A 22,062-nucleotide genomic window follows, 5' to 3' on the forward strand; every position below is an offset into this window, starting at 1 on the left:
CCCCCCTCCCTCTTCACTAGTCCCTAATCCTTTTCCGTACAAGTCAAATCAAGTTATTAGTGCAGTTTTATTTGCAATATGTGGTCTTCATGGAGGAAAATGTCAAATAATGATATTATTAGCCAATTGAACTAATTAGTATCACAAGATAAGGAGTGGCAGGACCTTAATTTGGAAAGACTTGGCCTTTGGCCCACCACGGACAAATTACAACGTAAAATAAACAAAAAATAAAATAAAATAAGAAAAAGTACACTAACACATTTCTGTAAAATCTACAGTAAAAAAAAATTACAGCATTTTCTTGTTTTTCAATTTTACAGTATTTAACTATACAGCAATGCATTTTGGGTAAAACAAGGTTCATTATGGGTAAAAACAAAATACTGTATAATTACCAGTAAAATACTGTATATTTTACAGCAACTATGTTTTGGCCCTCATATATGTGGATTACAGGTAAATACTGCAAAGATTGTTGGATTTTGGCGGGTATCTCTATAGGAGAAGAAGCAAATAGCGGATCCTGTATTGTGACTGGAGCAAGGACAAGAACAATGTTTTAGCGCAAGGGCAGTCTGCTTCGTCTTCACATCACATTTCTCTGATAAACAGGCAACATTAATTTATGAACTCGACTGCAGAACGAGGAAAGATTTTGCAACAAGGGTGGCATGGTGGCTGACTGGTTAGCACATCCGCTTCCCAGGGCTGAGGGCGTTGTTAGGGTTCAAAGGCGTGTAATGAGAGCCCAAGTGCAGACACGGGAGGCAAACAGAGTCACTTGCGAGTCTTTTAATTTGTGGGCTGATGTGAGCGGGAGAACCAAGTGTGGGGGGTGGGGGGGTCGAGTCCGGGTAGGGAGCAGGCGATCCACAGGCGAGTTAGCTTCGGCAGGCTGGCAAAGGTACGGCTTCGGCAGGTGCAGGAAATCTAGAAGGCAGGCATTAAGATGGATGCAATTGACTGTGTGACAGTTAGAGTTGATCTGGCGCTGAAGTGAAGTCCAAGGCTGGCTTTTGTAGGCTGCTGATTGTGATTACAGCTGCTCCAGCTGTATCTCCTCCACCTTGCCCAGCAGTGGGATTTTCTCTCACACACATACACACAAACAGGGAACAAATGGGCAGGGCTCATGGGGAGGAAGCGGGGGCCCTGACAGTACCCCTCCTCCTCGGGGCGCCACCCGGCGCCCGACGACGGTTGAAGTCCCTGATGAGGGAACTGTCCAGGATGAAACGACGAGGGACCCAGCTGCGCTCCTCCGGGCCGTAACTAGCCCAGTCCACCAGATACTGGAGGCCACGGCCCCTGCGGCGAACATCCAGAAGGCGGCTCACGGTGTAAGCAGGGTCCCCATCCACCATCCGCGGCGGGGGAGTCGCAGGCAAGGGTGGGGACAACGGGCTTGTAGAGTACGCCTTGATCTGAGAAACATGGAATGTCGGATGGACACGCAGAGTGGCGGGCAACTTGAGGCGGATGGCGCACGGATTAATTATGCGCTCAATTTAATATGGGCCGATGAATCGCAGAGACAGCTTCTTGGACTCAACCTTCAATGGGAGATTCTTAGTGCTCAGCTAAACCTTTTGGCCTACCGCGTAAAGAGGAGCGACAGCGGTCGGCATGTGTTCGGGAGGTCTCCAAAGCACGGAGCAGAGCTGTGCGAGCGCATTTCCATGTGCTGGAGCACCGCCATATGTGGGATTGGACGGATGGGACTGCTATCTCTTTCACTTGGGAGGGAAGGAGAGGAGGTTAGTACCCCAGAGAGCACTGGATCCTCCTTTGTGGGTGGAGAACTGGCGGGACAGGGCATCAGGCTTTGTTGTTCTTAGGCCCTGGAATATATGACAAAGTGAAATGAAAATGAGCAAAAAAGAGGGCCCACCTTGCTTGTCTTGGATTTAGTCTCTTTGCCGTCCTCAGGTATTTCAGATTTTTGTGGTCCGTCCACACCACAAATGGATGTTTTGCACCCTTCAGCAGATGGCGCCATTCCTCTAGTGCCATTTTCACAGCCAGGAGTTCTCTGTCACGATGCTGTAATTGCGCTCTGCTGGGGAGAGTTTACGGGAGAAGAAGGCACATGGATGTACCTTACCGTCCACAGGTAGCCGTTGGGAGAGCACGGCCCCCACTCCCGCCTCAGATGCGTCCACCTCCACAATGAACTGTCTCGATAGGTCTGGATGAACAAGGACAGGAGCAGACGTGAACCGGTTCTTGAGGTTGCTGAATGCAGTGTCAGCCTCTTCTGACCAATGGAGGTGAGGGCTGTGAGGGGGGCTGCAACACAACTATAATTATTAATGAATCTCCGATAGAAGTTGCAGAATCCGAGGAAACGCTGCAACTGCTTGCGGTCGGTAGGTTTAGGCCACTCTGAGACAGCAGGCACCTTGGCTGGGTCCATGTGCAGCTCACCCTTAGCAATGACGTAGCCAAGGAACGTGGTTTTGGGGACATGGAATTCACACTTTTCGACCTTCACAAAAAGCCTATTCCCCAAGAGCCTTTGGAGCACCAGCCGCACATGCCTCACATGGTCGGACAGGGACTGTGAAAAAAATCTAAATGTCATCGAGATACACAAACACAAACTTGTCAATCATGTCTCGGAGGACGTCATTGACCAAGGCCTGGAAAACGGCGGGGGCGTTTGTCAACCCAAATGGCATGACCAGGTACTCGTAGTGCCCTAGTGGTGTGTTGAAAGCCGTTTTTCATTCATCACCTTCTCTGATGCGGACGAGGTAATAGGCGTTGCGCAGATCGAGCTTGGAAAATATACCAGCACCATGGAGAGGTGCGAATGCTGACTCGATCAAGGGGATGAGGTATTTGTTTTTTTATTGTTATGTTATTCAGCCCTTGATAGTCTATATAAGGTCTAAAGGACTTATCTTTCTTACTCACAAAGACAAAACCTGCACCAACAGGGGAGGAGGACGGGCGGATGATACCTGCAGCCAGGGATTTGGTGATATACTTCTCCATAGCTTCTCTCTCTGGCCGTGAGATGTTGTAGAGTCGTACTTTTGGGAGAGTGGCTCCTGGCAGTAGCTCAATAGCACAGTCATAAGGCCGGTGAGGGGGTAGGGCCATGGCACGATCCCTAGAGAAGACTTGTCCAAGGTCATGATAGCATTCAAGTACAGAGGTGAGGTCTGGAAGGTCCGGTTCCTTAACACAACGGGCTGGCGCTATGTCTGACTGTAAACAATGGCGATGACAAAAATCACTCCATGCAGTAAGCCTTGGCACCGTCCAGTCAATATCAGGGTTGTGGATTTTTAGCCAGTGTAATCCAAGTACCAAGGGTGACTGAGGGCAATTAAAAACATATAGGCGAATGACTTCACGGTGGTTGCCTGAAAGCTGGAGAGAGACTGGTATTGTCTGCTGTTCTAACCGCGACAGTAACTGACCATTGAGGGCTGTGGTCTTGAAAGGTCGAGCCAATAGGAGAGTCTCTATTCCCATTTGCTTGACTAGGCTGTGATCGACGAAATTCTCATCAGCCCCGCAGTCGATTAGCGCAGACAGCACCCTGGACTGGTCGTTGTGGAACAGCGTAGCAGCGAGTGGGAGTCGGCGTGAGGAGGGGCTATTCGTTTGGCTCACCAATACCTCCCCTGTTATTGGTGATCCACGGGCGAGTTAGCTTCGGCAGACTGGCAAAGGTACGGCTTCGGCAGGTGCAGGAAATCTAGAAAAAGGCTGGTAATTAGAATAAAGTTCTACTCAAAGGCAGGCAACAAGCTGGATGCACCTGACTGTGTGACAGTTAGAGTTGATCTGGCGCTGAAGTGAAGTCCAAGGCTGACTTTTGTAGGCTGCTGTTTGTGATTACATGCACCTGGCTCCTGCTCCAGCTGTGTCTCCTCCACCTTTCCCAGCAGTGTGATTTTCTCACGCACACATACACACAAACAGGGAACAAATGGGCAGGGCTCATGGGGAGGAAGCGGGGGCCCTGACAGGCGTGAGATTAAGTCCAGGCTTTGATCTTTCTGGGTGGGGTTTGGATGTTCTTCCCGTGCCTCCGTGGGTTACAGTGTAGTTTTTGAAGAAAATAGTCTGCTTTCTGGCTAGTGCCAAGGTGCACTTGAGCAAGGCATAGTCAGTGACGTGCAGTGAGGTTTCCGTTGGAGTTAGATATACACATGAAAATTATCAATTTTTTTTTATCTTGACCTTATTTTTTTTTCATGGCCTTGAATTGTGCTTCAATCAATTAATTCCACAAAAATGTAATAGCAAGAAAAACAAAAACATATATTTCACTGTCTGCCTGAATGCCAGCACACCAGAAATGTGTGATTTGTTATTAAGCTAACTTCCGAATGAACAGGCTTTTGAATTTACAGATATTTATTTGGCAGAAAGGGTTTACACATAACTAACTGTAGTCTGGCTTTAAACCAATTTTGCATTCTGTATCACACTTGAGGCAAAAATAAAATCTAATGGGAACCCTTCCATTTGGACATACATGACAATCCCATCACATAGCAGGATGATGTGCTTCTCTGTTGTGAGGGGTTTGACTATTGACAGGGTAATCCTTCAGTCATGACAGTGTTATTCCAAGCATGCACTTGCCTACAGACGTTATATTACCATAACCAAATCCATTTTATATTTTATCTTCAAACCGGACTTATAAAAAGGAACAACAGTCAAGTTTGTCAAGTCAACATGTCTGAAATCAAATCAAACCAAGACAAGACCCAAGTTTTTAATTTTGCCCGAGACAAGTCCAAGTCCAAATTGCAATGACTTGAGCCCATCTCTGGCATAATGCAGACCACTGGTCATAGCCTGAAAGCTTACAGCCATGAATGAAGGGAGACATTTTAAAATTTTAAAATTCTAACATGAATTCTTTAACAATAATTAAAGACAATACCCATGAATGTGATTGAATTATTGTATTTCTGATGATGTCTGTCATAGTGGATGAGGTCCAGGTTTCCTGCTACAGAATCCTCAAGAGCCTCTACTTTCTGGGAAATAATGAAAGCATATATGTAGAGAGGTATGTATGCCATAATAGCTTCATCAATAGGCCATATATTCTTTTTTGTTCAGTTATTGAAAATAATCCGTAAAGCAGTCAATTTTTTAGTTTGTCGGGGTAATCCTTCTAGACTGTAGAAGCAACTAAGCACTCATAGTAACAAAATGTTGTCTGCGTTTGTTGGGCTATTTCTTTTTTTTTTTGAGAGCTCAGTATTATTCTTTCAGCAGCCTTCCCAAGTCAACATGTCATCATCATCGCTTTTTTTTCACCTGAAATCTGTTAAAAATCCCAAACCCTTCACCTTAATCAGATACTTCAGAGTCCCGCCAGAGTCGTGAGGTTGTCAGAAGACCAGAGGAAAGACTAAAGGAAGGAAAGATAGATGAAGCAGAGTGAGATCCACAAACACCAGCCTCCACTGATTCCGTAAAGCAGTCCATTTTTGAGCTTGTCGGGGTAGCCTCCAATACTGTAGAAGCAACTAAGCACTCATAGTTACAAGACGTTGTTTGTCTGCTCATTGGGCTATTTCTAATAACACAGTGATGCATACTTTTAAGGAAATCATTGATATACTTACTGTATTATGCATTATTTTCCATTTCTCTTTGTCTTTTACAGACATCGGCCAGCATTAGGAAAATGTTTGGCTGCTTTCTCAACAGCCTTCCCGGTTGCCTTCCTTGAACCTCACATCGACAATTTCAACAACTTCTCCACCTACAACAGCAAAAGACCTAAAGACAGAACTGGTACAAACTTGCTGAAAACACACACGCAAATGCACACGCACGCACACACACACGCTTATTCAGATTTATCATCCATTTGCAGTACATGCAGTAGCAAAACAAAATAGCATTTTGTTTCAATAATATAATTCTGGGATACAGTAATAGGTTAGTCCATCCATCCATCCATCATCTACCGCTTATCCGAGGTCGGGTCGCGGGTGCAGCAACCTTAACAGGGAGGCCCAGACCTCTCTCCGCAGCCATTTCGTCTAGATCCTGCGGGGGTATCCCAAGGCGTTCCCCCAGAGAGACATAGTCTCTCCAGCATATCCTCGGTCATCCCCGGGGTCACCTGGCAGCGGGACATGCCAGGAACACCTCTCCAGGGAGGCGTCCTGGAGCCATCCGAACCAAATGCCCGAGCCACCTCAACTGGCTCCTCTCAACAGATGGCTCGACTCTGACACCTCCCGGATGATCGAGCTTCTCACTCTACCTCTAAGGAAGAGCCCGGACACCCTGCAGAGGAAACTCATTTCGGCCGCTTATATCTTGTTCTTTTGGTCACAACCCACAGCTCGTGACCATAGGTGAGGAAAGGAACATAGGAACAATCCATCCTGCCCTCACACAAGCCCAAGATACTTAAACTCCTCCACTTGGGGCAAGATCTTATTCCCAACCTGGAGAGGACACTCCGCCCTTTTTCCAACTGAGGACCATCCCTCTGCTGCTCCTCCGCATTGAAAGGAACCAGTTGAGATGACTCGGGAATCTGGTGCGGATGCCTCCTAGACGCCCCCCTGGAGAGGTGTTCCGGGCATGTCCCACCAGCGGGAGGCCCCGGGGACGACTCAGGACACGCTGGAGAGACTATGGCCTTGTTCAGACTGCCAGCCCAAATCTGATCTTTAGCCCAGCCAGATTGAAAGTGAATGGCTCTTTTGTAGTCTGAACAGCCACAAAGCACATGAAATCCTTTTTTTGCGGGACGGATTGAAACCACATGTGAGAGGTAGTTTCAATCTATGCGTGCAAAAACCCAATGCGCCCACGCTGTCAATATCCATTCGGTTCGCTGCTCAGCTGGTTCTTTGCATGCTCGGCAGTCAAACGCCTTGACGGCTCCACTGCCCCGTCAGCTCCGCTCATGCTCAACTGAAAATACAGTGACAATTTATATTACCTGCGCTGAAGCTGGTCTCGCTACGCCATCAGTTCTTCACATGCGCAACTGGAAATAGCGAATTAGTGCCCGGCCGTAGTCATGGTCGTTGAAAGAAAGAAAGAAAGAAAGAAAGAAAGAAAGAAAGAAAGAAAGAAAGAGAAAGAAAACGCGCTTGCGAGGAACGGTAAGATAATGTGGCTTAGATTGTATTTGGACACTTGCTTGGAGTCAGATATGCCTGCAGTCTGAACATAGCCTAAGTCTCTCGGCTGGCCTGGGAATGCCATGGGATCCCGCCGGAGGAGCTGGTTGAAGTGGCTGGGGAGAGGGAAGTCTGGACTTCCCTGCTTAAGCTGCTGCCCCACGACCCAACCCCGGATAAGCGGTGGATGGATGGATGGATGTATTTTCATCCCAACCGCTTCACACTCGCCTGCGAACCCCTCCAGAGTCTGAGGTCGCGGCTTGAAGAAGCCAACAGCACCACACCATCTGCAAAAAGCAAAGATGCAATGCTGAGGCTATAAAACCAAAAACCCTCAATGCCTTGGCTGCGCCTAGAAATTCTGTCCATAAAGGTTCTGAACAGAATCGGTGAAAAAGGGCAACCTTGGCGGAGTCCAACACTCACTGGAAACAAATCTGAGTTACAGTTAGCATTGCGGACCAAACTCTGGCACCAGCCATACAGAGACCGAACAGCCAATATCGGGGGGTTCTCTACCCCATACTTCCCAACCACAGGACTCCCCGAGGGACACGGTCAAACGCCTTCTCCAAGTCCACAAAACACATGTAGATTGGTTGGGCGAACTCCCTTGGATTACCCTGTTTAGGGTGTAGAACTGGTCCACTGTTCCACGGCCGGTACGACAACTACACTGCCCCTCCTGAATCCAAGATTCGACTTGCCGGCGGACCATTCTCTGCAGCACCCCTGAATAGACCTTACCAGGTAGGCTGAGGTGTGATCCCTCTATACCTGGCACGGCATTGCTCATTGGTAGATTGGTCGTCTCCCATCCGTGAAGTTGTGGGTTCGCTCTTCACACCGGGTGACCATGTCAAAGTGTCCGAGCAAGACACTGATCCCCGATTTGCTCCCAGTGGACCTGGCAGCGCCCTGCATGGCAGCAGCTTCACACTGGTGTGTGAATGGGATGCAGATGAAAAGCGCTATTTAAAGCAGTCCATTTGCCATTTACCTGGAACACACCCTCTGGTCACTCTTCAGGCGACCTGCATAATACGTTATATAGTATAATAAGCAATATAATAGTGAAACATACTTTTTCAGTGCACGCCATCCAATCAGAGCTTGAGTGACACATTATGAAAAATGTGGATGTTCAGCTCAACTCTTTAGCACACACTGTGGCCGTATTGTTTTTGTTGTTTTTCAAACTTGTTTTATTAAATAAGAACAAATCAATAATGGCTGATTTTGTTTGGCTGTGTAAAGAAGAAAACAATTGTTACAAATTATTAGGCATGGAAACTGTTAAACATTATCATTAAAATGTTCCTTTTTTTTATTTGCTAGTCAATAATTTACTATTTTCCATATTTTGTTTACTATTTTTTGAGTGTTTTGTGTGGCATAAACTGTTTGTGTATATTTAAAAAAATATTTTTGTTGTGTATATTTTAATACTTTCCATAACAGCTCTTGGTCTGCCAGACAAGGTCGTAGACGTTTGTACAATGATTCCAAATTTGGAGAGGTCTCTGGAAGAAATCATCGAGGTGGCAGAGTCTGGCATGAAATATACTCAAATGCCTCATGTAATGGAGGTAAGTCATCAAATATATTTTTCTGTTAACTGGTCTAAAATAGGACACCTACCAGTGTGTCGAAGAAGAAGAAAGAAAAATGATTTATTTGGGAAAGCTTAACTGCAGTATCCTCTGGTGGTACAGCAACAGGTTTTTGATCAATGTTTGTATTTATGCAGGTGGTTTTACCAGTTTTGTGCAGCTACACGTCTCACTGGTGGGAACACGGACCAGAGAACAACCCAGAACGAGCAGACAGCTGCTGTACATCTGTGACCTCTGAACATATGAACATATTACTTGGAAACATTTTGAAGATCATCTACAACAATTTAGGGATCGATGAGGGGGCCTGGATGAAAAGACTAGCTGGTAATCCTAATGGCACACTGATTGTACATCTTTGTGGCTGTTAATGTGTGTGATTGTTATATACTAGGGCTGAGACGATCCACTTCTGTCACGATCCAATCCAGATCCCGATACTTTGGTGGCAATCAAAATACGTATTGCGATACTTTTTTTTGTTTTAATTTTATTTTGGGGCTTCAAGGTGGGGGGCTACTTAAATATTAAACTATTAACATTAAAACGTGTATTTAAAAAAGGGATCATCAATCTGCCAAGATTGCCCATTTTTCACTCACAAACTCATTGTTTGTTTGTGTGTTTTTTAATTAAGAGAATGATATCAGCATGCATTTTTTTATTTCATCAGTTTTGAAAATTCAGAAGAAAAAAAAAGAAAAAAAACTAATGTGAATTGTAGGACACATTAATCATCGACACTTACAAATATTACTCGGAAACATGTCTTCTGAGCGTCGCTTTACCATCGATTGGGAGCAGGGCGCCCCGCCGCCGGGCACCCCGCCGCCGGGCACCTCTTTTCGCAGCTGTGGCTGTCGCAGGCCACCTTGACCTCTGTTCACGCGCCCGCAGAGCACTTAGCGGCTGGCGGTGGAGGACCCGTTCACCCACACGCAGCGTGGCCCCTGGGCTCGGCCGAGGCGGCGACCTCGAAGCCTCAGCGAGGCAGTGGCAGGTCCCTTCCGCGCGCCGACCGCCTCCCCAAATCGTTGCCTCTGACCTCGGACCAGATGAGACGACTGGCTGATTTTTTTTTTCCTATGGCTAGAAGCTACACTTTGAATTCATAAAATCGATGTAAGGTGGAGTTCACTAGAAATTTGACAAATAATGGACTGTGGCAATGCCTGGTGGATTATGGAGAGACCAGCTATATTTCGGCGTACAGAGAGAGCTTCCACTGGGTGGTTTGGGAATATTCTTTGACACTTGTCCTGTAGCTGGTCGAAGGATTTTAGGACATAGGCTGGTGCTCCATTCCACACAGGGGAAGCATATTCAAAGGTACTTCTGATGCATGATCTGTACAGATGGGAAAGACTTTCCGCAGAGATGGAGCTTCTGCTTCTGTACAGCATATCCAATAAACGTGCTGCACTTTTTGCTTTTTCGACAGCATGGGGCACCCAACTCATGGTGTTGTTTAGGGTCACCCCAAGGAGGGTGATGTTTTCTGACTCCTCAAGTGCAGTACCTTGAAATATTACCTGGGGCGGGGGTTTGGCCTGCAGATCTTTTTTGCGGGACACAATCATGCTCTGGGTCTTACCAGGGCAGAAGGTTACCTGCCACATCTCAGCCCATTCTGAAACCCGTTTGAGATCGTCACTGATTTGCTGGGCACACTGCTCACAATCGTTTGAAGATGGTATTACCATTTTTAGCATTGTGTCATCAGCAAGCAGGGTGGGAGATGCTTGCTGGATGACAACAGTGATATCATTGATGAAAGCGATGTAGAGGGTCGGGCCAAGGATTGATCCCTGGGGTACTCCTGCCCTGAAATTAGCCAGAGCAGAGCTTTTACCGTTGATGACTGTGAACTGACAGCGATGTAACAGGTAAGAGCGTAGAAACTGGAGCAGTCTTCCGTGGATCCCAAACTGATGTTCTAGCATCATGAGAAGTCCACGGTGCCACACAGAATAAAACGCTCAGGAGATGTCCAGAGCAACAACACTCACTTCCTTTCTTGAAGGATGGTCAAGAGTATCACAGCAGTCTTGAGAAGGACAACAAGAGGGTGGATGGTGGAGCGGTGTCTTCTAAAGCCATACTGAGATTTAGGCAGGGGGAAATGATCTTCAAGCGTGAGATCATGGAGTCATTTATAATGGACTCCATGACTTTACTGGCTATGGGAATTCAGGCTAACCGGTCTATAGTCTGAAAAAATCTGACTTGTCGCCTTTCTTGTGGACTAGTGTGATGCCGGACATCTTCCACTGGGATTGTAAGGTGCCGCTGCTAAAATAAAAAATTAAGAATATTATTAAGTGGAGAAGAAAGAACAAAACCAGATTCCCTCAGTAGCGGCGAGTGAAGAGAGAAGGCTCCGTTGGTCTTTGTTTGCAAGGCAAACATATTAGCTAGTAGGCTATACTTTTCAGTGGCGCAGTGCTGCCGCCTATCAGTTTAGCAGATTAACATATGACTTGCTATTTGTAATGCGGCCGGCGTTGTACGCACTGCACGGCAATGTAAGATATCGAAAAGTGTCGATACTCACTTAATGGATCGATACTACGGATCGGGATAAAAAGTATCTTAATATATTGCCAAACGATATTTTGTCCCAGCCCTATTATATACCCCAGTGTTAATACTGCAGGTCAACCTCAACAAATCTTTCAACGTACAAAAGATTCAGATAAAACGTTTGATGGCCCGATTCTATTTAATTTTTGAATCAAATTTGAATCATTCCAGGCAGTCGGAATGATAACTGGTTAAATAATTAACCCTCCTGTTAGGTTTGTTTCTCTTGTCAATTCAACATGCCGTGTTGGCATGTATTGTTACTTGTGTCAGAAATGGGGAAAACACATCTATTAAACAATTGAATATCACCTTCATGTTTAACCAATTTATTGCAAATATTTGAAATTAACCATTTTAATTGTTTTTTACTGGTATTGGGCCAAAACCTTGTAGGCTACCTGCAAAATAGACCCAAAAAAACGTTTGTTTAACCATTAACATTTCATCATCAAAGAGAGCAAGCCATTTTCAACACTTTAAATTGGTCAATAATTTGTAAAAAATAAATAAAAAATAATTAACAAAAAAACAACAACAGGTGTAGACTGACTAACGATATAGATTTTTGAAAAAAATATGAAATTTACCAAATTTTGACTTACGAGGTTTTGGCCCGACGCAAACCATGTGTTGATTGGCTTTAAAGTGCCTCAGTAACACATAAACAGACATTGACCCGTGAAAACAAACGTAACATTAGGGTTAAAATCATGTTTGCCATTATGTCTTTACTGATATAACTTTCATCATCAATTTATCAATTATTTCTGTTTATGTATTTATTTTTGAAAATGTATACACATGATCAAATTCAGAATCAAAATTTGGGATGGTCTAACTTAGAGGTGGGTACTTCTGTTTTTCCATCGACCCCTGGTTGACTTAGGCACACATTTTCGGCGAATGCTTTATACGTACTGAGAAGAAGGACCGTCTGTACAGACCCGGATCGACGGATGAAAGCCTGCTTCATTCGGTGCTCAGTCTGAGTAATTTTTTTTAGTCTTGCCGTTATACAGCACTCGCCAAAAATGTGGGCATCCGCCAACAACAGGGCCCACGGAGAGACGGTAATGCCTACCTGTGGTTTCACTTAATATGGGAACCTGCATTGTCACAAAGTAAACACTAATATACTGTAATCATGTAAAATATTATGACTGTTTATCATAAATTAGCACCAAACACAGATATATGATTTGCTTACCTTCATGGGGCTCAGCTCTCAATTGTTCCAATGTACAGTAACTATGAACCTACTTTTCACCGTAATGGTTGTGCTGTGAAATTCTGCTGCTGTAGGAATGCCCCAAAAATTTTGGGGGAGGGTTTTTATCATGGACAAAAACTCATTACATTTTCTGTGCACATCAGGCTTGGCAAGCAGCCCCAATTGTACGTTTCACTTAGATCTAGTCTCCATCTAAGTTGGAGGCATATGAAACAGCCTAGACCTAAAAAAAAAAAAAAAGTATCTTGGAGCCATATGTTAAACCCAACATGAAGTCCGCCATTTTGAATTTACTTTCAAATTATGCCCCATTTTTGGCCTATTATATAGGTCCCATTTTTAAAGAACTTCTCCCACAGATTGACTTGAATCTGTGGGTGTTTCATCTAAAGATATTCCAGATGAAATGTAAAAGCAAAGCTTTTTACTTCACCGCATGTTGTTGTTGTTGCTACGCGCTGTTTGCCAAGAAAAAGTATGCTGATATGGGTGGTCTACAGAGGTGTCAAATCCAGGTCCAAAAAGTAAAAACCCTGCCACAGCTTGGCTTTGGCCCCTAGTGCTAGCTACCTAGCTAGCTCCCTAGCAGGTAAACGAGCACCATGGGAGCTTGCTAACTAGCCTCTGAGGCTAAAGCCAAACTGTGGCAGGGTTTTTACTTTCTGGACCTTGATTTGACACCTCTGGTGGTCTAAAGATACGTGAAAATGCATGAAATGGATTGGTACAAAACAAGAAATCCATATGTAAAGGATTATTGACATTGTGCCATTTAAAAAAAAAAGAAAAAAGAATTCCACTGTGCTAGTACCTCAATGAACAAGTACTCCAAAGTGGCCCGAGCTGTGAAGGCCCTTTATAGCTGCTTGCAGCTCTACTTTTTATTTTTTATTTTTTTATTCACATAACCTGCTATCAAAAACTGACTGTAAGGCTTTTAATATGTAAAAAAAAAAAAAAGAAAAGTGGAAAAAAAGGAAATGACCATGTATATAGTAAGGCTTTTTTTAAATTTAAAAAATGACCATGTATACTAAGGCTTTTATTTTGTTTAAAAAATGGCCATACATAGTAAGGCTTTTTTTTTCAATCAAAAAATGACCATGTGTTTTTTTTATAATAATTTTTATTTTATTTTATCATATACAGTGGAATCTCGGAGTTTGAACGTCTCGGAACTCGTACAAATCAAACTTCAACCCAAAAATGTGAGTAAAAAATGCCTCGGAGTTTTTGACTCATTTTCGGAGTTTGAACTCATTTTCGGAGTTCGAACACCCAAGCAAAGCAAGCTAAGCCGAACGTACCTTGAAAACGGGTAGCCGAGTGAAGCCGAGCAATGCCGAATGCTCACATTGCGGTAGTTGAGACGATGCACTGCTCATTTCCAGTCAGATCGTGAATACTCCCGGAGGTGCTCCGTACTCGCGAGTGCATTTAGATTTTTCCACAACAATTTTCTTCGCCATGGGTCCAACAAAAGACAACAGTGGCAGCAAAGAAAAACATACAGTGCTACGAACCACAGTGAAATTAGGAAGGAGATTATCGCGCTGCTGTAACTACCAAGACTACTTCTGTAAATACTGGCACGCTGTTCAACAACGTGCCTGACGTTAAACATTGCACGCAAAGACCGCTTAGTAGTGTAACAATATGCCCAATGTAAAATACACAAACTCAGCACTGAACTAAAGCAAGCATTAACATAGCATTTATCATCCACTGATGCTATCACACCACAACAAAAAAGGTAAGGTATTTTTTATTGTTTAAATACTGTACAGGGTGTAAATGTAAAAAAAGATAAATATAAATTAAAATAGGAATTTTCTGTTTTTGGAGCTTGGGAAAGGATTAATCGCATTTACATTATTTCCTATGGAAAAAAGAATTTCGGAGGTTGAACAAATCGGACTTTGAACACTTCGCAGGAACGAATTATGTTCAAACTCCGAGGTACTACTGTATATTTAAAAAATCACCATGTATTTTAAGACTTTTTTTCCTACAACAAAAAATTATCATGCATAGTAAGTTTTTTTCTATCAAAAAATTACCATGTATATATTGTAAGTTTTTTGTTTTTGTTTTTTAATAAAAAAAAGGAATAGACCCCAGGATTTAGCTAAACTTGTTGATAATTAACACCTCTCTTTCCCTCCAAAGTGTTTTCTCAACCAATCATCAGCAAGGCGAAATCTCAGTTGCTCAAGACCCACTTTCTGCCTCTGATGAAGAAACTCAGGAAAGTGAGTAGCGCTTTGGTCAAAGTAAAGAGTGTATGGTTTCAAATGGTGCCCAAACCCCCTGGGTACTTGCCAGAAAATCCAAACCATACTATTTTTGTTAGCATGTTTCCTGGAGAAAAATTATGTTGTTTATGGATCCAAAAAAAGACTCCCCAAAACTCACTCTGTAACGCCCCCTGGAAAACATTTCCCCGTGACACCAATTTCACCAATCAACATAATATTGTGTGGCCATGTCTGTCATAATGGGATCAAATAAATAAAAATCTCAAGAACCTATGTATCAAGTCAACCATTTTGCAAATTAAAGCAGGCAATTTTAGGCAAATAGAACCAAGTATCCTCGACAAATTGGCGATGATACCCTCCATCAAATTTGGGCAGATCATGGCATCAAAGTTTGGACGTATTTTCATGGAGTAACCATGAAAACGGGTTGGTGAAGATCCTTTCATTCCTGATTGCTGCTTTGATTTGAAATGTAATGCTGTGAATGCAATTTCTTAGCATTCATCGTATGTTGTGGTCATTATCCCTATCAATGTGAATCTTCTGATTTTTATATCATATTATGTAGAAAGCAGCAGTTGTCCTGATGGATGAGGAACAAAGCAAGGCAGAGGGCAGGGGTGAGATATCACAGACTGAGCTTCTCATCATGGACCAATTCTCAGTTCTTGTCAGAGACCTCTACGCTTTTTATCCCCTTCTCATACGATTTGTTGACTTCAACAGGTAAAATGGATTTGGTGGTTCTGACACATGAATGAATTCGCTGTAAATTATATTTAGTGTACTGTATTATTCATATACTACAAAAAAAAAAAGTGATTTCAATTATGAAGGATTTAAAATCTATTTTGAGTGTCATCAAATTTGTTTATATACTGACAGGGCCACATGGCTGAAAGAGTCTAATCCTGAGGCAGAAGTGTTGTTCCAGATGGTAGCTGAAGTTTTCATATTCTGGGCCAAGTCTCATGTAAGGCAGTGAAATCATTAACCATGATGGGCTCACATAGGCAGATAACATCGTTGTTCCATTATACAGAACTTTAAAAGAGAGGAGCAGAATTTTGTGGTTCAGAATGAAATCAACAACATGTCCTTCCTCATCTCAGATTCCAAGTGTAAGATGTCAAAGGTATGATATATCACTCTCATAACCAAATTCTCTAAATAACCAAGTCATATAGAGGGATTCACTGATGTAACTGAAGGTTTGACTGTTTGAATTGAATGTGTTTCAGAAGAATATGTATATTAATTTAACAGATATATTTGGACGACAGTCTGACAGATTGATTAAGATTAAAGTCAGAATTCTGAGATTAAAGTCAGAATTCTCACTTTAAAGTCAGAATTCTGAGGTTTAAGTCAAAATGATCACGTTAAAATCAGAATTCTGTAATTTAAGTCAGAATTCTCACGTTAAAGTCAGAATTCTGAGAATAAAGTCAGACTTCTCACAACCTTTTTTTTTCTCTTCACTGGCCCTAATCCTCTTCCGTAGCATTCATAGTTAATAATTTTAATCCAAACTTTGTTTGCATATCAGCAAAGCAAGCAAACTGTAACAGGATAGTTACTCTGACAAGCAGTGCCTTCAATTTACAAAATACTCTTTACAGTTACAATATTGTTAGTGCAGACTTGATTATTATTTTGTCATTTTATGTGTCTATTGTTTTCAAACTCTGCTATAGGGAATAGTTTCCTATCAGGAGAGGAAAAAGTTGAGGAGAAAGGGAGACCGATATTCAATGCAGACCAGTCTGATCGTGGCAACCCTGAAGCGACTGCTGCCAGTAGGACTGAACGTTTGTGTTCCTGGCGAACAAGACCTCATTGCTCTTGCTAAGAACCGATTCTCCCAGGTATTAAACGAAAAACAACTTGTAAAACATTATTTTTTATTTACCTTGTGCTTTGTATTTTTAGTTAGCCATATCTATTGTAATCCATTTGAAAATAAATACTGCATCTTCAAATCCTAAATATGGTTTAATATTAATCTAAATTACTCTTGGGGATTGAACACAGGTTATCCCAAATGTCTGCAGCCATACCTTTGCAATGATAAAATTATAAATTATACAGCACTTGCACCTCTTGTTTGAAAGGCTACGACGGTTTTTATTTTGACAGAAAGACACTGAAGACGAAGTGCGTGAAGTCATTAGAAACAACCTCCATCTACAAGGAAAGGTAAAAGTCATTCACAGTTTGGTTTGTAAAATCATGACAGCAGAGACAAAATTTGCCTTTACTCATTCTGGTAAAACTGTAACCGCCAAACCTATTTATCCCAAAAATGCTGAGATGGATTCACTTTGGACTACCGGTATTTAGATCAGGGATTCTCAAAAGGTGGTAGTAGAGTAGCACACTTGAGTGGTACCTTGAGAAAATCACTGCCCAAGTACAGGTTAGTTGTGTTTAACTTTTTAGTACAATTTTCCTATACTTAATGGCAGACTGTTAAGCTTATTGAACATCTAACCAAGCGACAGAAAATATTGTAATAAAGTAAAAAAAAGATTTAAACCTTATAAATGGTAATCATTGGGCACAGTTAACATGTTCAAAAGGGAGTAGAAAGTAAAAAACATATCTAGTCTTACACCTTATTCTTTGTATATTTATTTATTATTTATTTTATAATAGATTATTCATATAGTTTATCGCAACAAAAGAAAAATACAAAATATAATAACCCTGCACATATATACAACTGCACTTCGGCATGTGTGTACTACATAAGCACACACACTAACACATTTATAAATCATTATTCCCTCATACTCACACATACAATTTTCATTACACTCAAACTAGTATGTCTCGAAATTTACATTTCTGACATTTTGCTGACTTGCCTTATTATTATTATTATAATTTGTTGTACTTTGCTTTTGAACATATGTTAAAACAAAGCAATTGATTCACACCTTTTGAGGTCAGTTCCAAATTTAGTCCACAAATTAATAGGGATGTAACGATATCCAAACATCATGATACGATAAATATCGCAATAGGAACCTCACTTTACAATAATTATCACAATATTGTGGGAAGGTTGGCAATACAGGGAGTGCTCAAGTTACGGCAGAGTTCCGTTCCTTTTCCTATGATTGTGATTTAACCCCAAGGGGAGCTAATTCAACAAATACAAATACGGAAATGTGACGCGCCTGATAGCGAGCCGACCTGTTAATGGATGTCCGTTGTTGGAGGTAACAACAACAAAACTTTTAATAACTTTATAATGGCGCCGTAAAGTCGAAACGACGTAGGTCGCGTACGACGTAACGCGAGGACTCCCTGTATAAAAAGCCCACGACAACGTGTAAAAACTCCCAATATTGTAAAAACAAAAATAAAAAAATACAATTAAATAGATTTTTTTTTTTAAAGCTCATATTGTTGTGTTTGACTGAAGCAGGCCAAATTTAATGTTTATTTTTTTTTTTGGGGGGGGGGGGGGAGATATTGAACAATATTTGCTGGTGTGACTGATTTATATGAGTGATAACCGCCGCAGCAGCCAGAACATTCCTGTTTAAAATTGCTCTAATGAACTAACTACCAGAGGGTGCTCGAACTGCACAAAAGGAATACAACATCACCTTTTTAATGGATGTGCTGCTTTTAATATTGTGACATAACGACGACGATATTATGGCACTTAATATCACGATTTTCCGTTACTATTACATCCCTACAAATTAACACCTCTGTCAGAAACACACCTGTGCATATTTGTTCTTATTTTTGATTTTTTTTTAATAGACACTTGTACCCCTTAAATTATAGCAACTCTCTCTAATTCCGAACAGCTTCTGAGTATTGTTGCAGAGTAGATTGTTGTGTACTTTGTACATTATTTGTGCCATTTTAAACTCAACTAGAGCATAAAATTTCAGCGTGTATCATTTAATAAATAGTGAATTTGTTGGGTCTGTATAATTTGATTTATTAATGATTCTTCCTCTTTTTATTTTTAAGTTAGAAAACAGGGTGAGTATTTATTTTGTAGGCGTATCCCCATTTTTCCACACAATTGGTCAGATATGGTAATAATAATAAATAATATATTTATTATTTAGGACATCCTTTGTTGAGGATCCCTATGATTTTTAAAAATTTTTAATTTACATTTTCCTTTTGCCATTATGTGTGATTTCCAACATAATTTTTCATCAATATCTACTCCAAGAAATTGATTATCTATTTCAATTGAATTGACCATAATTTTGGTGCTAGGTGCTTGATTTCTCTAGTGCCAAAATCTATAAACTTAGTTTTGTTTAAATTTATTAATAATTTTGTCCGTGTTTTGGTCTGACACTGACAAAATATCATTTATAAATATCATTTATATACAATATGAATAGTTTAGGGGCTAAGACAAACCCTTGAGGAACGCCACGAGTGATTTTCAATTGTTTTGATTGTATGTTGTTGAACTGCAAATACGATATGTTATCTAAATAACTTTTAATCCATTTGTATGCCAATCCTCTTCTATTGCTCTAATTTATTTAATAATATACTATGAGCTATATAGTTTACAGTAATAGTTAATGTTCAAACCGTGCATAATGTTAGTGACTTGCAATATTATTTTATCAACTCTTGGGCATTCTATGCTACTGTATTTTAAACATTGGTCATTATGGTGGTACTTAGAGTGCTCTGTATTTAGGTGGTACTTACTGTAAAAGGTTTGAGAATTTATGATTGATATAGAAAACGTGTTTATTTGTGTATGTTTACAGTTGCAGGACCCTGCTATTCGGTGGCAAAGGGCTCTGTACAGAGACATTCTGAATCACTGTGATGACACCTTTGACCCTGAGAAGAATGTGGAAAGAGTGCTGGACATTGCTCATGTCCTCTTCCACCTGGACCAGGTTATAGTTAATGTTCTCTCTATTTAAAAACTTAGATAGAAATATCACTATTACAGTTCAATATATATTGTAATTATAATTACAGATACATCCACCTAAATATTGTAGTTCTATTTTGAATATTAAAGCAGGCCATATAAAATGAAGGACTCAGGAGTGAAAAAATTAAATACAGGCAATATGACGTAACATCTCTCCCCGCAATTCTTTTGAAGCTATATCGCTCACTTGTCCTTTGCTGACATGGGGCTGGGGGTTAGTAAGACTGGATGGACAAATTTAAATCAACATTAAATTTATTTTCAATGTATCGTTACATCCCTAGGTATTAATAATGTGTCGTCATTATCATCTCTAGTTAATAGAATATTCTTCTTAAAAGATGGCTCAAGATAGTATATTTGCAGTATTGCAGTACAAACAATCCACAGAAAAGAGACATTTTCTTCTAAACATCTTCTATAGGCATCATTTAAGTTTTCTGTTTTCACTCTTTTTTTCTGAAAACATACATGAACTATAAGGTTTTGTTGTCCTTTCAGGTTGAACATCCTCAGCGCAGTAAAAAAGCTGTGTGGCACAAATTACTGTCCAAACAGAGAAAGAGAGCCGTAGTTGCTTGTTTTAGGATGGCTCCTCTCTACAATCTGCCCAGGTAGATTATATGTACACTAGCGCACACAATCAATCATATAAATATATATTTATTAGGGGTGTCAGGCGATTAAAATTTGTAATCGTAATTAATCGCATGACTTAAATAGTTAAAAAACTCAATAAAATATTTTTTTCTAATTTGTCATACTTTTGTTAACATAAAAATTGGAAAAATGTTAAACTAATAATATTTTAGTCATTGATACAGTAATTTCATAATCATTCATAAATTTGAGTTAAAATTAAAAAAAGGGCTGTAAAATTTTTTGTGTGATATTGATTTGTGTTGAGGTAATTTTTCTGCTACAAGATGGCATAATTGTATTTGTAAGACGGTGACAGCTCAGTGCATTTTTCTTTTCATATTAAGAGCTATCTCATCTTTAAGATGAAGTAACTTGTGAAATTCTGCACATTTGTAAAATTGTAAAAAAAAACGTCAACCCAGTCTCCACAAATATATGCATTATCATCATGTAGACGTGTGAACTTTAAATTAACTCAAAATTAACGCACTAATTCTGACACCCCTAACATATATATATATATATATATATATATATATATATATATATATATATATATATATATATATATATACATACATACATACAGTATTATCGGCTATAATACTACATTATATTACATGCAAATAATTGAGTCTGTATATGAATCTCCTTCAATCTAGGCATCGGGCTGTGAATTTGTTCATCCAGGGCTATGAGAAATCCTGGATTGAGGCAGAAGAACACTTCTTTGAGGATAAACTCATAGAGGATCTTGCTGTAAGTTCATGCTGCATACAGTTGCATCTTTAGCACAACTACATTCAGATTTAGCAAATTCTGTTTCCAGATATATTGTGAGTGTTTTATTGTTGCAGTAAAGCAAAAAAAGTCTAGTCCAGTCCTAACTAAGCCTAGTTGCATGAACTGATGAAGTCTGCTTGGATGACAGGCGAAATAGCTACATATTTAAGATAAATGATGACGGACATGAACCAAATCCTATTTCTGATATGTGGCTGACTGACCGACATCCATGATTAACTACTGTTCATCGTTCGCCGACATGGGAAGTGAGTGCACAGTGGTTGGTGATGTGGCAATTAATATTTAACAAAGGGAGGGTGGTGGGGATGGCAATCGAAACGAAAATGGAGCGGCTTTTCGGGAAAATCACAAAATTCTCGATGGTTAGTCTCCCCCCTGGTGTCAGGTGTCATCTCTTTCAATATCCACCCCTGACAGTTATCAACCAGTATAACGCTTCGTGCTGCAGTCCCCTCCCATCCAGCCTCCAACTGCCTTTCCGAATTTTGGATGTATTATGGACAGAATCAAGGCTTCAGCAAGTGTCTTGTAACCAGATGCCTACCGTGCAAGCAGGCCGGGGCGCCAGATACTGTGTCAAATATTCAGCACAGTGTAAATTGTTTACTTCACTGTAAAATCGTTAGATTAGTTGAAGAAATAACTGATCGGGAACCACGAGGGAGATAGGGTTGTAATTCAGGAGTCTCCCGCATCAATCTGGAAAGTTGGCAAATATGTATCTGTGCTATTTTTGTGCTGACTCGTGTTCACAGTTATTTTCAGCAAGATGAAAAATAGTCTGGTATCCTGATCTTTGGGGTATTTTGATAATAGAAAGCATGACATAATC

At 41.0% G+C, this 22,062-nt stretch overlaps 2 protein-coding genes across 3 annotated transcripts in view; one reads left to right on the forward strand and one right to left on the reverse strand.

The window, feature by feature from the left end:
* ryr2a (ryanodine receptor 2a (cardiac)) overlaps window positions 1-22,062 on the forward strand; it is a 221,846-nt gene that overhangs the window by 141,501 nt on the left and 58,283 nt on the right. The window contains exons 69-81 of the mRNA XM_086065047.1: window positions 4,966-5,047; window positions 5,654-5,784; window positions 8,601-8,728; window positions 8,890-9,082; window positions 14,742-14,824; window positions 15,402-15,559; window positions 15,719-15,806; window positions 15,876-15,968; window positions 16,531-16,701; window positions 16,973-17,032; window positions 19,606-19,740; window positions 20,283-20,395; window positions 21,086-21,182. Of these exons, the coding sequence (XP_085921173.1) occupies window positions 4,966-5,047; window positions 5,654-5,784; window positions 8,601-8,728; window positions 8,890-9,082; window positions 14,742-14,824; window positions 15,402-15,559; window positions 15,719-15,806; window positions 15,876-15,968; window positions 16,531-16,701; window positions 16,973-17,032; window positions 19,606-19,740; window positions 20,283-20,395; window positions 21,086-21,182 (1,532 nt within the window). The remainder of the gene's footprint in view (window positions 1-4,965; window positions 5,048-5,653; window positions 5,785-8,600; window positions 8,729-8,889; window positions 9,083-14,741; window positions 14,825-15,401; window positions 15,560-15,718; window positions 15,807-15,875; window positions 15,969-16,530; window positions 16,702-16,972; window positions 17,033-19,605; window positions 19,741-20,282; window positions 20,396-21,085; window positions 21,183-22,062) is intronic.
* Window positions 34-6,006, reverse strand: LOC147157232 (uncharacterized). 2 transcript variants are annotated; one of them, XM_086065046.1, is made up of 6 exons: window positions 5,613-6,006; window positions 3,779-5,395; window positions 3,435-3,715; window positions 2,970-3,330; window positions 2,108-2,563; window positions 34-1,844 (listed from the first exon to the last, which is right to left on the reverse strand). In XM_086065046.1, exons 4-6 carry the CDS (start codon window positions 3,144-3,146, stop codon window positions 1,737-1,739), a joined length of 741 nt encoding a protein of 246 aa, XP_085921172.1. In that variant the 5' UTR covers window positions 3,147-3,330; window positions 3,435-3,715; window positions 3,779-5,395; window positions 5,613-6,006; the 3' UTR covers window positions 34-1,736. The 2 variants fall into 2 exon arrangements, 1 of the variants encoding a protein (XP_085921172.1); XR_015091822.1 differs by having other exon boundaries at window positions 34-2,292; window positions 2,405-3,715.

This window comes from Leptonotus elevatus, chromosome 20 (genome assembly GCF_054856555.1).
Source record: "Leptonotus elevatus isolate MCC_2025b chromosome 20, RoL_Lele_1.0, whole genome shotgun sequence".
NCBI lineage: Eukaryota > Metazoa > Chordata > Actinopteri > Syngnathiformes > Syngnathidae > Leptonotus > Leptonotus elevatus.

Excerpts from the sequence above, each read along its gene's own strand:
- LOC147157232 (XM_086065046.1), bottom strand. The coding sequence starts at position 3,146 with ATGACCTTGGACAAGTCTTCTCTAGGGATCGTGCCATGGCCCTACCCC. Across the intron at positions 2,564-2,969 it reads CACCAAATCCCTGGCTGCAG|TCCCTGTCCGACCATGTGAG; the intron begins GTATCATCCGCC and ends TTTTTTTCACAG. Across the intron at positions 1,845-2,107 it reads CCAACGGCTACCTGTGGACG|GGCCTAAGAACAACAAAGCC; the intron begins GTAAGGTACATC and ends CATATATTCCAG.